The sequence below is a fragment of the Lichenostomus cassidix genome, chromosome 2, assembly GCF_008360975.1.
Source record: "Lichenostomus cassidix isolate B80296 chromosome 2, HeHo_3.0, whole genome shotgun sequence".
NCBI classification, from domain to species: Eukaryota; Metazoa; Chordata; class Aves; order Passeriformes; family Meliphagidae; genus Lichenostomus; species Lichenostomus cassidix.
In genome coordinates, this window is record NC_139482.1 from 65,382,999 (window position 1) to 65,400,061 (window position 17,063).

General features: G+C 40.7%; 1 protein-coding gene across 1 annotated transcript in view; it reads left to right on the plus strand.

Annotated features, from left to right (window-relative positions):
• Nucleotides 1–17,063, plus strand: part of LOC146441535 (uncharacterized) — a 186,467-nt gene that overhangs the window by 13,682 nt on the left and 155,722 nt on the right. Inside the window, exons 3-4 of the mRNA XM_085049838.1 lie at nucleotides 13,546–13,612; nucleotides 13,920–14,096. Coding sequence (XP_084905964.1) covers nucleotides 13,546–13,612; nucleotides 13,920–14,096 — 244 coding nt within the window. The remainder of the gene's footprint in view (nucleotides 1–13,545; nucleotides 13,613–13,919; nucleotides 14,097–17,063) is intronic.

Below are 17,063 nucleotides of genomic sequence, written 5' to 3' on the forward strand. Positions count from 1 at the left end.
TTTCTCTGATGGGAAACTCACTTAAGGGTAATTGTTTCCTTGATGGAGCTTCTTGTGCCCTGTTGTGATGGCAGAACTATGCGCAGTGGCAGTGAAATGGTTCAAGGCAAATAATAAAAAAGGAAGGTGTTTTGGGGACAGGTATTTTTAACCTGGCTTAGTAATATCAGCCCAATGAGACTTCAGTGAGCTGCTTTCCAGGGATGGGAATGAACGGCTGGAGAGAAGAAGGGGGCAGAGAGCAGGAACTTACTAAGCTGCTGCATCACCAAGGAGAACATGTCATGGGATTGCTGCACTGACTCTTCTACTCTATCAGAGGAAGTAATGTAGAGGGCATATCAATTTTACATCTACTCCATTGGTTAGAAAACAGCTTTGGGCCTATTGGACATGGCATCTCTCTGAAAATGCAGGAATTTGGAAGCAGTCACATTTGACTATTCTTTGCTTGTTCAAGGTCCTGAGGTAGCTGTTTTTCACATGCAATAAATGGAACATCACTAGCATTTATTTCAAGGGGAGATTTAGTCCAGGAATTCAAATCTTGGAGTCAGAATTTCAATTGCTGATTTCCTGGCTGGGATGAAAAAACGCTGCACAAAGCTGTAGTGGCTGAAGATACCCAGTTTAAAACATGTCAGGCGCTATTTTCCTGCTATTAGTGATTGAAAACTAATGGAAACCACTACAGACTTTGGGTTGTGTGTGTCTGAGCATTATCAGCTAACTGGGTCTTAAAAACCAAGCTGCAATTCTGTTAGACTATTAGCGAAAATATGTGTTTATACACTGCCATTTCTAATTAGCAGTATGCAAAGAGTACTCAGAAGTCCCTGTCTGTATTGTGCCACTTTCTCAGTTATAGAGGTCATTGCCTCAGTTTCTCTTCACTTGTACTTGGTGGTTATGTCTCATTAACAAGTACCTGATAAAGGAGTGCACTCATGGGGTCGAATATATTGATACATATGTGCAGTCAGTGTCAGCTGGCATACAGACTGATATAAGGAGGACTAATGTGAATGTATGAACAAGTAGCCTATGTTGTTTCATGTTGACACATGTATGACACTAATCCAGAAACTCCTGCCAGAGGCAAGTGAAATATGTTTTGAACAACTAGAGGTATTCCTTCTGGGACTGCTCATACAGTATGATTTCTGTCTCTTTGACTGAAAGAAAACTCTCCTGATCTATTAGCAACAGTATTGATATCTGAAGTGATATATGTAACAAGTGCAAATTTTACAAGATGCGTTTTCTTGTATTTTCCAGTGTATCCTTGCTTATACTATTGCTTAATTCAGAGAGAAAACCCTTTAACATTACACTTTGATAAGAATATATTTGAAATTTTGATCTGTGAACTAACAAACAGCAAAACTGAATTTTTCCTAATGCAGATTGTGTTACTTGCAGTGAAAATTTATTGGAAAACAGTGCTCCAATAGTAGTAGGTTGATTCCATAAACTGCAGGGTGCATGAAAATAACTTCTGATTGGTTTGCTTTTCTTTGTAGTAGTAGTGAAAACCAGAAAAAGAAAAGTAGACATTCACAGGGAAGTACTAAAATCTATGGCAAATACAAAATAAAGTCACAAAATGAACTATTTGCTCCCCAAAAAGGAATAAGGAAGGTAACTCTGAAACACTTACAAAAAGAAGTTGGGGTCTTGTCACAAATGTTTACTGATAGTAAGTATTTTCTACTTAGGTTTGTTTTTTTTTATTTACTTTTGCATATGATGTCTCAGGTTTTACAGGGCTGTTTTTGCACAAGCAAAATAATTTACTATTTTTATCTCTAAAGCATATATTTTTTTTTCAGGATTTCATGTGCAGCTCAGTACTTCTAACTAACATTCTGCTGTAATGTGAAGGCTATGTTATTTAAGAAGTACAAGTCACAAAACTTTCTGTAATGAAAAGGACCTTTTTTTTCTTTTTGCTGGTTAAGAACTGGAATGTGGGTGGGAAGGGAAAAGTAAGGACTGTGATAATGCTGAGGTTCCTTGTACCTTGCACCCAGAGGAGTGAGCAGAAATTCACCATGGCTGGTAGAATCATGGAGGTTACCAGGATATTATTGTGCCTGTTTTACAAGTGGAAAATTGGAGAATAAAAGAGGTTTTGGCTTGACCGCGACCATGAGGAGCATGATTTTCTTACTATGCTTGGTCCCTCAGTTCTGCTGTCTGCTGCCACCTTGATCTGAGCTGTCTCCAAGACTTGCAGCTCTGCAAAAAAACCAACAAACAAACAAAACCAACCCCCCCCCCAAAAAAAAAGCAAACCTCGCAAAAAACCCTAACCCAAAAAACAAAACGCATAAAAAAACCCCCCAAAAACCAAAACCTGGCAAGAAAGACTGGGAAGTGGTCATCCCATTCTGGAAAGCCTTTTATCCAGGCTAGGGCTGGTTTCGTTCCTCCCCCAGTACTGACTGTCTGGTGATTATCACTAGAAATTTCAGCACTCTCAAACATGAGCCCTTGGACTTCATCAGGAGATGATCATTCTTAAGTCAGGCTCTGAAGCAGTGTGGCCAGTGTTCACATGTGGTGCTTTCCATTTGGTGGGAAATGGGAATATTGGAGTAGTGGCACAAACCCTAAAATTTGGTATTTGCAGTGTCCACAGGAATTGCTGGTTTTGGCTGAGGTTAAATTCTGTCATGGTAACTTGTATGGGGCTGTTTTGGGTTTGTGATAGCAGTGTTGATAACACCAGGATGTTTTGTCTATCGCTAAGCACTGCTTACAGAGTGTCAAGATCTTCTCTATTTCTTACACCACCCCATCAGTGAGTGGGCTGGGGCTATGCAAGAGGGGAAGAAGTTGGGACAGCTAACCCCATCTGACGAAAGGGATATTCCATAACATATGATGTCATGTCCAGCAATAAAAGTGAGTGTGAGGGGAGTGGGTGAAGGGTGGCTCGGGACTGGCTGGACATCAGTCGTATGGTGGTGAGCAATTGTTTTCTTTTGCATCACTGTTTACTTGTGGTTCCCTCCCTTCTCTCTTTTCTTTCTTTTCTCCTCCTGTAAAAAAATAAATTCTGGCTGCCCAGAAAGCCAACCAATGCTGGGCTGCATCAAAAGCAGTATGGCCAACAGGGCGAGGGATGTGTTTCTGCCCCTCTGCTCTGACCACGCCTGTAGTGCTGCATCAGCTCTGGGGTCCTGAGCACAGGAAAGACATGGATCTGTTGGAGTGAGTCCAGAGGAGGCCACAAAGATGATGAGAGGAATGGAGCACCTCCTCTGTGAGGAAAGGCTGAGGCAACTGGGATTGTTCAGCCTGGAAAAGACAAGGCTTCAGGGTATCCTAATCATGACCTTTGAGTACCTGAAGGGAGCCTGCAAGAAAGATGGAGAAAGACTTTTTAAAAGGGCACGTAGTGACAAGGACTAGAGGGAATAGCTTCAAACTGAAGGAGAGCAGGTTTAAATTGGATATTAGGGAGAAATTCTTTACTGAAGGGGGGTGACCACTGGAACAGGTTACCCGGAGAAGCTGTGGATGCCCCATCCCTAGAAGTGTTCAAAGCTAGGCTGGATGAGGCTTTGAGAAACCTGGTCTATTGGAAGGTGTCCCTGCCCATGGCAGGGTGATTGGAACTGGTGATCTCTAAGGTCCCTTCAAACCTAAACCATGCTATGGTTCTAAACTGTCTGTATCTGAACCCATGATTTTTTTCACTTTTACCCTTTTGATTCTCTCCCCTATTCCACTGAAAGGGAGAGTGAGTGAGCCACTGAGTGGTGCTTAGCTGCCTACTGAGATTTTTCAATAGAAAAATCATGTATCTATCCATCTTTTCAGGCACGCAGAAAAAGGCTAGGAACATCACAGCCTATCGAGTGAAGGAATTGAATATGAGCTTAATTTTGATTGTGTTAATGATCTTTATAAAGACAGGTTGCAGTAAGCTCCTTTCTTTATAAATTAAAAAAAAAGAAAAATTAAAAAGTATAGTGTGGGATATGAGATTACGTTGAAGGAACTGCTCCCAAAATTGATGATTAAAGAAGGATAAGCACAGTGCTTTTGGTTTCAAAGGTCAGTCCTGCTGAATTGAAGTGACTGATGGATTCTCTTCACTGGAGGTGCAATTTTCCCCTGAAGAAATATTTCTTAGAGACCAGGCCTGGCTACCTGGTGTTTACGAGAGAGTCCAAAGGGAATTACAAGTAGGGTTGTCAGGGTTATCATTTACTCAGTGGTTTCTGCCGATATTGTAGCACAGAGATCCCACAGCACTGCTGCTTAGCATGTGATAAATGGTGCAGGAGGTGAGGGTGAGAAAGGAGCAAGGGCAGCCCCTGTGATGGCAAACTGTTGCTTTGCTACTCCTGCTATGAACCTGCTGTTCCTCCCCCAGCAATCCCCAACACCTCAGCTGTGCCTGGCACTGGTTTCCTTGGCCAGCAATAATGTGCCTGTGCATTTGGGTGCACTTTGGGGAGATTCTGGACACACAGCTACAGACAGGAGGGTTCTTTCCTTGTGCATGCCAGCACGGTGAAAACTGTACATTTTATAGCTGCATTTGCAAGACACTTGTTGTACACTGGTCCAAAAGATCTCTAGCGGCTGATGCAGCAAAAAATATCAGCTCTTGTGAGAAATATGTACTTGAGAATGCTCCAGTGGAAAGGTGTGTCCTTTTGATCTCTCACAGACCTGTAACTGATGATGGGAGCCTTCTAATAGGGTTATGGTGCTTAAAGAATATTTTTGTGCAGCTTTCTAATGCCTCCATTTTTGCATTAAAAATAGACTTCCTTCACTACAGAAAGTTATTAATATATCTTGCATATTTAATCTAGCATCCTTAGTTTTTTGTCTTGTAGAAAAAAAAGCATAATTGAGTGAATAATTAGAAAAAAAAAGATGAAAGGATCCTGTTTAAGAACTTTTAAGTAGTTTTGCTTTGCCATTTTACTGCAAATTTACTCAAAAATAACTGAAGCCCATCCATAATTAATGCAAAATGCATCAACTGGGTATGAAATAAAACTGGGTATGAAATAAAATACCTGGTGGGATCTCAAATATTGTTTATGTTGTGTTTTGATTGATGGAAAGATCGTGTGCTCTGTTTTTGCTGTATTCTTTCAGGACTGCAAGCTAGTTTAATGCTAATGATTCAGCTGTTATCCAGCTAAAGAAAATAGGCTGGTTAGGTTAAGTGAGGCCACAGTCAGCATCAGCTGGTGCAGGGTTGAATGTGTTGTGTGTTTTGTATTATGAAGAAAGAGGAAAAGCAATGTCTAACACCTTCATTAAAAAAAATAAGGTGTCCCCCACAAAAGCAAACAAACAAAAAAATTTCCCAGAAAACCCAAATAATAGGAAGTTCTATTCCTATTCTCTATTCCTATTTCTCTGAGGAAATCACTGTTTAGGCACTAATGTTGTTAATGTCCCCTCTGAACTCATTGTTTATCTATCTTTACCGTTGCTGTCCTTGTTTGCTCAATCACATTCTTTAAGATGAAACTCCAAGGCTTCCCATTAATGCTTGGATTCCTGGACTACTCTGGCTTTGAAAATCCTTATTGCTGCATCTTTTGCTCTTCTGCAATGAACAGGTGTTGACTATGGATGAAAACATTGAATTTACTGTTTATGTCTTGGTAAGTTCTGCTGGCAGCTTCTCACAATTCTACTTTAAAGAGGAAAAGAGCCCTTTCAAGTTTCTGTTGCTTTTGGTTCATACAGTTGGTTCTTTTTTGCTGTTCCTATTTGAGTTGCAACAAGGAATATGCCATGCCATTAGGCTTGAAACTAGTTACCTGTTGCATTCTGTGGATGTACAGTTCCAGTAGCTGGAAAAGAAATGCACATGCTACCTAGTCCTGAAAACCCATCCCAGATTTTGGAAGTGGGACTCTGTGGCTGTTTTCTGAGACATACGATGACCAGATACATGACTTGAGCCTATCTGTGTGGTCTTGGTTGGGCTTTATTTTCAATATTGCATGGTGCTATGGAGCAGAGAGCTTTGCAACAGCTGTGGGCTGTGCAGCAGGGGCTGTTTGGGCAGGGCTGGCTCTATGAGAAGCAGGAGCTGCTGGAGTCACAGCCCCCGGCATCTCTTCGATGGCCTTGGCACCACAAAAAGGGCACCGAAATCGAGGAGTGATGGCAAAGGTCAGCAGGCTCTCAGCATCAGCAAAGCCTGGGCAAAAGCTCAGCCCTTCATTCATTACTGAGCAACTGGAGTGACAATGCAGCCTTTTTCCATGGAACATTTGTGGCCCCGACCACTGTCCATTGTATTGATTTCCATGAAAGCTAAGCACATACTCAGAATTAGGCACTTCTCTGCCTGGTGCCCTCAGGAGAGCGAGTTTCCTCAAGTGGGGCCAAACGTGTACTTTGTACGGGGCATCTGCTGACCCAGAAGGTCACATAAGGCTTCTGAGGGACTCAGAAGGGATATTTTTAATTGTTCAAAGTCTTGTTTTGTTTTCAGGCTCAGCAAAATAATCTGAAAGTGTGTTTGTGTAAATGCTTAAGGGAAAATCTGACCAAAGAAGAAGCTCGTTATTCATCGTGGTTCAGGTCCTGCAACTGTGGAGTCAGACTGAGTTTTGCACTGATTTCAGTGAGTGCAGGGGCAGCCTGTCTGGCCATTTTGAATGAATAAATTTTATTCCCACACAGAGGAAAAAGTAGCTGGTATAAAACTGAGGTCTTTTTGCTGATGTGATATATAACTTGTAAGTTATTTTATGTTTGCTTAATTATAACCTCAAAGTAGAGTAAAATTCTCATCCTTTCAATGGAAATCCCAGCCTAAGGAATGAGGCACAAGTGGGACTCACGTAAATGCCAGATTATAGAAGCATTCCTGTGTTTGACACCTTTGGTACTATGGTCTTCAAGTAAGGAGTATTCCACATCAAACTCTGTGTCATTTTCTCTGGTGGTAGGAATTCTGGACTGTTTCCACTTAAAACCATGTTTTTGTTGGCATTGCTTCATCTGAGCCTAAATTATGGGAAGTTTTGTTTATGTTGGTTAGCTTTTTTTTTCCTGATCTGATGCAAATTTATTTGCAAAAAGAAATGAAGGAGCAGCATTACATCATCCTTTTGCTCTTTGACAAGGCCAGAGCAGGGATGGCATCAGGAAAGACCCCCCTGTCCCAGCAGGTTTATGGGCTGGTGCTCAGCAAGTCTGTGTGTTAAACCTAGTGGTATTAATAACTGTGCAGACTGAAAATTCAGATATGCTCCCTTTCCTTTGTTGCAGGAAGAAGCATTTTCTGCTGCTGGTCTGAGAAAGGGCAGGCTGGCATGGAGAAAGAGGTAAGTGAAGAAAAACCATGCTTTCAAAGAGAAAAGCTAAGGGGGCTATTCCTAGCATTGCTATTTCATAATATTATTTGTAGTGTAATGGGAGGGAAGTCAGGAGACGCATAGGCTCCTTTATAGCATTGACAAGTCAAGGAGATGATTAACGAGAGTACCAGACAATGTAATGGTAGGAGAAGGCCCACAGAAGTTAAACAAAAGTGCCTTCAGAATTTAGAGAATTCCCATGATCCATAGTAGGACCTCATTGTGCTTGTCTACTGTTTCTATTTTTGATTAGATTTATAAACACAGCACCACATATTTTCATGTGGCTCATAGCCTCAGGGCAGAGTGAGATTGACTGCGCTGAAACTGTGAGGCTTGTGAATTTCGGGCAAGGGATGGAGTGAAATAAGTAGTGTAATTGTTTTTGTGGAGTGACCGTGGGACCTCTTCTGTTCTGAATTACACATGGTTCAACCCTTTGACCCAACCAACCTCGGCAATGCCTGGTAGATCTCCTAAAGCTGTGCTGAAAGGTCCTATCAGTGACATGTTGGAACATTATCTGTCATGTGAGATGTGTGCCAACAACCATATTAAACTACATTAATTACTAGTGAGGCCATGTTTGTGACAATCTCAACTTCATTTAACCCATCATCATGTTAGTTATTGTTTAAACAGGAAGTACAAATGGGGACAATTTATGAAATCAAAATGCAGCACTAACGTTTTGTTTAATAAATTGTATGTTTTACTTTATTTCCCTTCTAGTTTTTTTTCCCGTGGCATTTTTGTTCTTGTCATCAGCTCTGTAGCCTGAGTTTTTTGAGGGCTTTTCTATTTTAAGAGCAAGCAATAAAAAGGCTACTTCTTAGTAACTGAACTAATACTCCAGTGAGATTGTTGTTTCTTTCAGTGCAATTGTAAATGATACCACAGTTGACTGAAAGAGCCGTGCTTGTTTTAGCAAGAAGCAAGCGCGCTAAGATAGTTTGTGTAAGGCTGAAATATCACACATGGGTTACTGGCTTGATGCACACCCTCACTGCTACTGGGTCTCTGTATGGCAATGCTTGCACACCTCTGAGAATGCACACAATTGGGCATACATTTCTTTTTAATCGCATGAAAACAATTTTTTGTAGGTCTGGCCCTCTAGGTAGCAAAGCTTATTGTGGGTCCCCAAAAGGCAGCCCACTGTGTAGAAATTCAGAAGGATTCTTTGCACATGTTTGCTTTCTGAAGCATTTCTGTGTTTTATAGGGGAAGAGGCAAAAGCTTTCCCACGTGCTCCTGCGTGGGCAGCATGCAGGTTCAATCGTGCCTAGCTGTGCCTGGTGTTCTATTAGACCAGACACGTGGGGTTACATCTTCCACCTACACACTGGGCTGCTCTTTTACAACAAGCCTTTTCCTTTGGCCTCATTGTCTGGCTAGGATAAACAAAGCGAGGGGTTATTTATTTATTTCATTTTATTTATTTTTAATTGCTGCAGAGTCAGCTAAAAACATCTTTGACCCTACTAAGTGTCATTCACTTTTGCAATGAAGAGCTTGTTCTCTGCGAATTCTAGCATGGAGTGCTTAAAGCAGACAGGTGCAAGTAACAAACTGTTTCTCTTTGGCTGCCATCCCTTAAATAGACAAAGTAATAGGCTAGGAGAAAGGAAAAGGTTCCAGCTCCAGCTGCAGAAAGGAAAGCCTTAACAGGGACTTAGCAGCTGGTTGCAAGAATTAAATGCTGTAAATACCAACTAATGCATTTGTGTGTGTGTGAGTGCATTCACAGAGGAATATGTGCTTAGCGAGGCTCCATCCCTTTTTATGCAAGAGGATCATTCTTTGAAAACCGTGCTCTGCTTTTTCTTGAAAGGCTCATGCTCTCACTGAACTGAATGAGAACAGAAGCCAACATACCTGTTCCTGTTTACCATCATTACACTCCTTAGAGCATTTCAGGCATTATTAGGTTTTTGGAGCCCTACCACATTGACAATATTTCCAGCTACTTCTCTTTTGGCTGTATTCAAACAAGGCCCCAAAGGAAAAAATACGAAAAAAAAACCCCAACAACCAACAACAAGACAACCAACCCACAAACAAAACCATGGATGAATCTGCTGAGCTAGTTTGCTGATGTTAGAAACAGTTGTTCATATTAGGAACACCTAATTTAATTTCATGAAAGAGACATAACATGCCAGTATGTGTATGAATCTAAGGTATGCATTTCCTAAAAGGAACTAAAACTCTGTCATTCCAAAGTTGCTCTTCTTTTTGACTTCCAGCTTGCATGGGGACTGCTGTCTGGAAGCAGTAACTTTAACTTTAACTCTAAGGCTGCTGATGAGGTCTGTCTGTGTGATCTTCGTAAGCAGATAAGGGTAGGGAGACAGCTCAGAGCAGAGCTTGTTTACAGCAGGACAGAAGAAAACAGCTAGACATAAATGAGGGCTGACGGTTTCATGAAGCACAATTGGTTGATCACAGATTCAATATGACTGCCCTGAACTGAGCGATGATCCGTACAGTATGCAAAATTCACTTTCTTGCTGGTCTGTGCCCACCAGCCTTCCAGCAGCTTTCCCAGAGCCCCTCAGCCACGGCTTTGAGTGGAACCAGAGCTGAACGCAGCATTGTTGTACCCAATTCCTTTTGACAACAATCACATTCTTTTAAAAACTTCATAGGTTTTAGTTGTCACTGGTTATAAATGAGGGTTTTTTCCCTCGCCATTGCTGCTGCTGCTGCTGTTGTTGCTCGCTGCTCTCCCACAGATGTGAGTGCTGCAGGTTCTGGTGCTCCCGGTTTTCCTTTGTTTCCGTTGGTATCCGAAAGCAGGCGGTGCGTTCTAATGATGACGGAGTGCAAAAAAGCTTTTAAAGGTTTAGTCCACTTTTTGAGTGACATGGTGATTAGTCTGTGCTGTGCTCAGACACTTCTAACGCCCCTTGTCTTTGCTGTAATGCAGCGCACTCAAGGTAAAAAGACATTAAAAAAAGTTAAAAGGCAGGACTTTTTGTTTTTCATCAACAGTGGTGTAGATTTGAGATAGAATGAATTGCTATAAGCACCAAGATCACCCTTTAAACTTGACTTTGCAGGCAAAGGACATCCCCTTTCTGTGTGCTGATGGTGGATGGAGAGATGGAGAGACCTTATCACTGGTTTGTGGGTGCAAGTTTTAGCCTCCTCACTGCAGGTGTAAAGCAGCACAGCCTTTGCATCACTTGAGGCTATGGCTTGAGGTTGTGCAACTTCTATTTTTTATTTTTTTAATTCTTTTGTAGGAATGCTTTTTTATGTTTATTTTGGGGTAATATTCTATAATTAGAGTGGAGGCTTTCTGTATGGGCATGTGTTCCTGTGCATTTGTCTGGGTATGCTCACACAAATGGACTTTGGTGCAAACATAGCAAGTGGTCACTGGAAGAATTTATTTAATTTGCTATTGAAAACCTAAGTTTTTCAGGTATGTGTGAACTGATTAAAGAACATTTGCTTTAGACATAAATTTGCATAAATACATACATTAACTAGTAGTGACTAATGAAAAAATGAATATAAATCCCACTGGATAATTTCCTGCCTATTCTCTAATGAGAAGGCAAACAATATTGTAAGGGTAGGGGGGTTGGGAAAGGAAACCTAAAATAAAAACCAGGGGACATAATGTTATTTACACTATTTAAAATTGCTCATGTGTAAAAGAGAGAAGGATGAGGAAATTGGCTAGAAAGAGGTATGAAAGGAAAATATCTTCTAATTTCTTCTGAAGCACAAAGTGACAAGAACATGTGTTGATTACACAAAGGCCACCACTGAAATACTCTGTTATTCAGTTATGTTGAGAAGCAACACTGGAAGAATTCCACTCTGCTGTTGAAAATCAAGTATTGCTTTCATTCTAAAACATGTGAACTCAATATATTTTCAAAACCTGATTGCATTAAGGGACAAGGGCATCCTCTCTTTGTTGTAACTAGGGATCACAAGCCTGTTACATCAATCACCTAAAAATACTAGTTTGCATTTGACTGGACTACCAAAGAATGTAATAATTTGTGTCACTGAAAAATACAAAATTTGGTGTAAACTGTATTAAATACTAAAAAAACCCAACAAACTCAAAAATCCAACACCTCAATACCCTCCCCAAAACAAACAAACAACAAAACCCCCTCAAATACCAAACAATAAAAACCCCAAAACACACACATACACAAACCCACTCTAAAACCCACTCCACTCCACATCTTTATTATATATGGGTAAGGAGGAATACCTTTTTTTTCTTCTTTCTGCTCTGAAAGGAGCTTGTGCATTTTCCAGACTATAACAGTTCAAAGCTGACTGTGGCCAATATAGTGAGCAGTTAGTTTTGCTGGGGAAATCTGACATGCAGAAGGAATCACAGAATCTAATGCAGGTCATCTTAATTCTGTCAAAGTTACAGATGTATACTGATTTATACCACTTGAAAATTTGCCCCAGATTTTTTGGCTTGATATAGTTTTCTTTAGCTGTTAACATGAAGTTTAAGGTTTTGTATAGTGATTATGCACAGCATAGTAAGAATGATTATCACACAGCAGTGTTACAAATGCTCTGGAATCTTTAAAAGTGACTCAATTAAAATTTTATGGCATGCAGTAATGCAGCAATTTTTTAATATTGCAAAGCAGACATAATTCTAAAGATACTAACTGAATGAATGAGTATTTTTGAAAAAATCAGAAGCAGTAGGGTGAATTTTTGACCCTATTGAACTCCTGTCAAAATTATCATTAACTTCAGTTGAACTGCATGTGGCTTGCAAGAATTTTTTCCTATTGTATTTATTTATTTTAGCTTTCTGAATATGTCTTGTCATTTTTGCATATTTGCTTTTTAGTAAGGTATTAGTCTTAATTTAGAGGAAGTCCACTGTTTTCAGAAGAACATATATATGTATGCATATATACATGTATAAATATGAAGATATTAATATCTGTATTAACCTGTCAGTGGTATGGTTCAGTTATTTTTGACAGATTCATTGATTTTGTCTGCTGCAAGTGCTGTTTTTTTACTGGAAATTGACACCCACAATCAAACGGGAAAGATGGATGCTGTAAAAACTGCAGTTTTTCAATGATTCTTGTAATTAATCCTTTTGTATTGACAGTTTCTAGGAGCTATGTTGCCAGGAGTGGTCTTTATCACTGGACAATTAAGCAACTGGCCTGAAAAAATAATGCTGTTTTTGGAAGCTGCCCTGTGACATTCTAAAATAAATGGTCTGAACTGGTTTTCTTACTTTGGTTTCAGCTTTGATTAATACTCCCAGATGTGCTTTGTTTTAGGTAATCTTTGCCTGTTTTGACTGTCAGCATCTGAAATAGGGTCTGTAGCTACGTACCAGACCACGTGTGGCTCTTGCCCAGTGCTGCTCGAGGTGTTACACAGAGACAGTGTTTAGCACTTGGGCCTTCCTTAAGCCAATGTGCCCATATATTTTTTGAGCCTTTCTTCCCCATGGGAATTATTGTGGAACTTGTCAGACTTAAGGTCCCTCAAGATCTCCTGCTGTTTGATTTCACCGTAACCATTGTTGGCATCCCTCTAATATTAAATGAACTTTTCATTGTTGTAATGAGTCCTGCTTCCTCTCTCCCTTGGACTGTGATGTCTCTTTTGTGACACCTCATTTAGAATTGTTTTGGTTCTATTTTTATTCTATTGCGTTGTACGAAAGGGTAGAGCTCATTCGTTTTTAGCTGCCCTGTGATGAACAGATACACTGGTTATGTAAGTGGACTTGGAAAATAGGAGGATGGGGGATGGCAGGGAAGTCTGTCTATAAATATGCTACATAACCAAACTTTTCTAGATGAAGCACTGCCTTTCTGCAAGTGAAATAAAGCAGTTGCTGTTGAATGCATACTGAGAGATAAGTCTTTATAATGTTCTTCATTTGTTGAGGTTTCTTTGCATTAATTAAAATTGGGGAAAACCAAAGTATTTTAATGTGACCTTCATTTGGCATTTGTTTTAACTTTTCTTCTATTTTATTTAATTCTTCCACTTCTGTTGTTCAATTAGTGTTTGACCCCTTTAGCAGAGATTTAAATTAAATGACATTTCAATGCCATCCCATATTTAAAATACTGTGTTAGTTGTGGATCATAAAGGATGATCTTCGTTCTTTAGCTAATTTATTCATTTAACAATTTCCCTCCAGAAGTTCCAGCAGAAGGCTCTGAAGCAAACTAAGCAGAAGAAATCCAAGTCGGCTGAATTTCTGATGGGTGAGCCTTGCTTGATGAGTTATTGCTCATAATTTGTGTAAGGATTAATTAACTAATTACAGACAAATGGCTGTGGGCGAAATTTTGCTCTTGCTTGTCAGGGTGCAATTTGTAATTATTTTAATCATTTATTCTTTTTTTTTTTTTTTTTTTTTTAGAGTTAATTTTAACCTAATTCTGTTTTGGCGACATTTGAGGACGATACACTTGAGTCTTTCAGTGAAGGAATTACTAGAAGGAATTTTCTGCTTGTCATTGAAATACACTTTGCTATAATGTGCTCTTCTGACCTCCTTGTTTTCTATAGTAAAAGAAGAGAGAGCAGCAACAGAAGGCATTGAAAATCCAGCTTTTAACATCAGCAGCACAGATCTTTCAGCATATCAGCGTTCAGAAGAGAAAGTTATTAGACATGACAAGCCAGATAGCACCCTTGCAGCTCACCAACAAAAACTCGGGCTGCAAGCCCATGCTGAACCAAGAGGTGAGACATCAAACCTGATTAGCCTCAAACTCAGCCTCGGTGGTTGTGTTCTCCATCCAACCTGCACACTCCATGGCCTGTGCTGGGCGTTGCCTGCCCGGCATGTCCAAGCAGGCACCCCTGCAAACCTTGGGCAGGAAATCCAACATGCTGCCAAAACACACGGGCTGTCTAAATATTTAGAGATGCAGGCCTTATCTCCATGCTCAAGTGACTCCCTGTGACAGGGTGCAGGTTGTGTGGGGATCTCTGCCCGTGGGAGGGAGGGCAGGGAGCCGGTGCTCGTGGCAGTGCTTCCCTCTAATTTGGATTGAGCTGGGTTTTGGAGGAACTGCAGCCAGTCTGAGCACGCAGATGCTACTCCCTCGCTGGCTCCCTCACATTGAGTAGTTCTAAACAGCTCACAGATCCATGATTGATTGTTGTCCTTAGGTCTCCCATATGCCCTCAGTCAATCGGCATCTTGCCTCTGCTTCATCTTTCATTATTTTTTTCAGCCAGTGTTGCTCAGATGCTTGGAGCAGAGTCCTGTTCACTTAGCTCTTCCAGGCCAGCGATCCTGGCTTTTCAGCTCAGTTTTGGTGCAGCACCCTAAAGAATTGCTGCCTTGGGAAGCAATTTCTGTTTATTACTTTGGTTCATCCAAACTTCACTTGATGTCAATTTTCCTTTTGCAGAGGTTTGATATCTTGTAGTCTATTATTTAATTGCTCCATTCTGAATTATTATTACTCCTGGATATTATGGAAAATCATTACCTTTACTTAGTAATCCAGTGAGGAAGAAGGTGACTGAAAGAATTTAGCGGTATCTTGTGAGCTATATGAGGAAAATCTTATGCCAAGATTTAGCATAAAAGTAAAAATTCCTAAAGTCAGACTCAAAATCTTCCCTAAATATGCACTAAAAAATTTACCTTATTGGACTATGTGGTTTCATTAACTTCAAGTGGACCATGTGCATCTATGAATATGCAAATGTGCACCCAAGGGCCGAGACCTTCCAGGGTACCAAAGGAACTGGTGTGGCCTTGAACAGTCCTGATCACCCAGTATTTCCCATCAAACTCACAAGTGGAGGTGCTGCTTGCTAAGTAGCCTTGCACAACTGCCAGCCCAGGTATTTAAATGGGTAAGGGCAGGCTGGTGAGCAGACCTTCAGGCAGTCGCTTTTGTTGGACCTTGTTGTGTTAAGATTTTATCCTTGCGGGACTGGAGAGCCCAAGGCTCCTAATGACTTCTTGCAAAATTAGGTTTGGCTTTCCATTTAGCCTTCATGTGACTCAGTGCAGCACCACATGGAGCAGGAATTCTTCGTCTTTCCTTTGCAGACTGTCAGAACAGTGATTAAGCAGACAAAGGGATTGATTGTTTTTTAATGAAATAGTCTATCTGGCAAAAAATGAAGTCGGGCTTGCTGGAGACTATCCATGCTTTCAGTCGCCTCTTCAGAAATTCATGAATAGTTCCCTCAAGAAAACAACACATTTTTTTAAAAGCTTGAAATGCGTTTTTAAACATTTTGATTTTTCATCCTAAGTAGCATTTTGTTCAAAAAACCCCTAGCTGAATATAATCTTTGTGAAAGGAGCAGAAATTGTTCCATTTTGCCTGGAATGCAACGCCTTGAGACAATGCTAAGTGTTTCTGTAATGGGAGAGGAAAGCTTGCAGAGAGTTGGAAACTTTTGTTTCCCAACACTGTGTCTCCCTTCTCGACCTTCTGTTCATCCAGTTAGCCAAAAGATCAGTTATTCACATAGCTCTAAGTCAAGCAGCTATTAAAAAGTAATCATCCATTTATACCATCATAAAAAAGTCTAGATTGGAAAATATCTCTAGAGATCATCTGGTCCAACCTTGCATTAAATTATTCTTAGTCTAACTTGTGTCAGCACTTGTTAGGCAATCACAGGGACCAGTTAAAATTTATCAAGGGCTGCTAATAAGCCAACATCTTCAAGCCTGAAACCTGTGCAAAAACCTTCAGGTACCTCATGAGCTAATCTTCCCTATTCCCAAATGCAACAATTCTTCATTAAAGAGAAAAGCCACCTGCACAGGTAAACACAGTATCATGTTAATGTAGTAATGTATAAATAGTCATATTTTGCAGTCCTCAGTGAAGAATAGGTTTACAGGTAGTTTATGCCTTCATCTATCAGTCTGTTGAGGTCTGGGTCCTCCAGAACCCAAGGGATCAGTTCTCTGAGCCTACCTTCCTTTGCTCCACGTTCATAGATGCTTTGCATGGCTGGTGCCATTTTGGCTCATAGCAAAAACAGACATGGTGTTGAATGCTGTTGCCATCTTCTACCACAGGGGAGACATTTCCACTGCATCCTCTCCTGCCCCTCAGCTCTCAGGAACCGCTATGCAGTTCACAAGAGATATCTTAACAGAATTCTCCCTTTTTTTTACCTCGGATGCAGGACTTGCACCCCATGCTGGAAGCTGGAGAGCGTGCCCACACACCAAGCACAACAGCACAGCCCATGTAAATTAAATGTTTTAGGCCCTACACCACTCCCTTTCCTTTTACTCCTCTTCTTCCTCTGATGCTAATAAAGTACTCTTCTTTTTGGAGTTACTTCCCTTTGCAACTGTTGGCTGCTCTTCCAGCTCTCAGCCCCCAGGCTTAGGTTCAGCTGCTTACTCAATGGGGAATGGCATTTGTCAATTCTAATGCTCGCTGGTAAACTGTGCAACTTAAAACCAGTTATAACCTTAAGCAAAATTATTTAATCGCAGGATTTAGCAGATTACAGGTTGAGAACACTATATAAACATCAGGCTGGGTATTCAGGCTAAGCACTTTGAGGCAAGTCAGAGAGATGGCATTGCCTTCCCATTATCTTTCCACCTATCGCCCATGTTGTTAATGGCAGCAAATAATAGCCACAGGGGTTGCTATCATTTCCTCCACCTGGCAACAGTCACAGACTGTTCTTCTGTCAGCAATTGCCAGA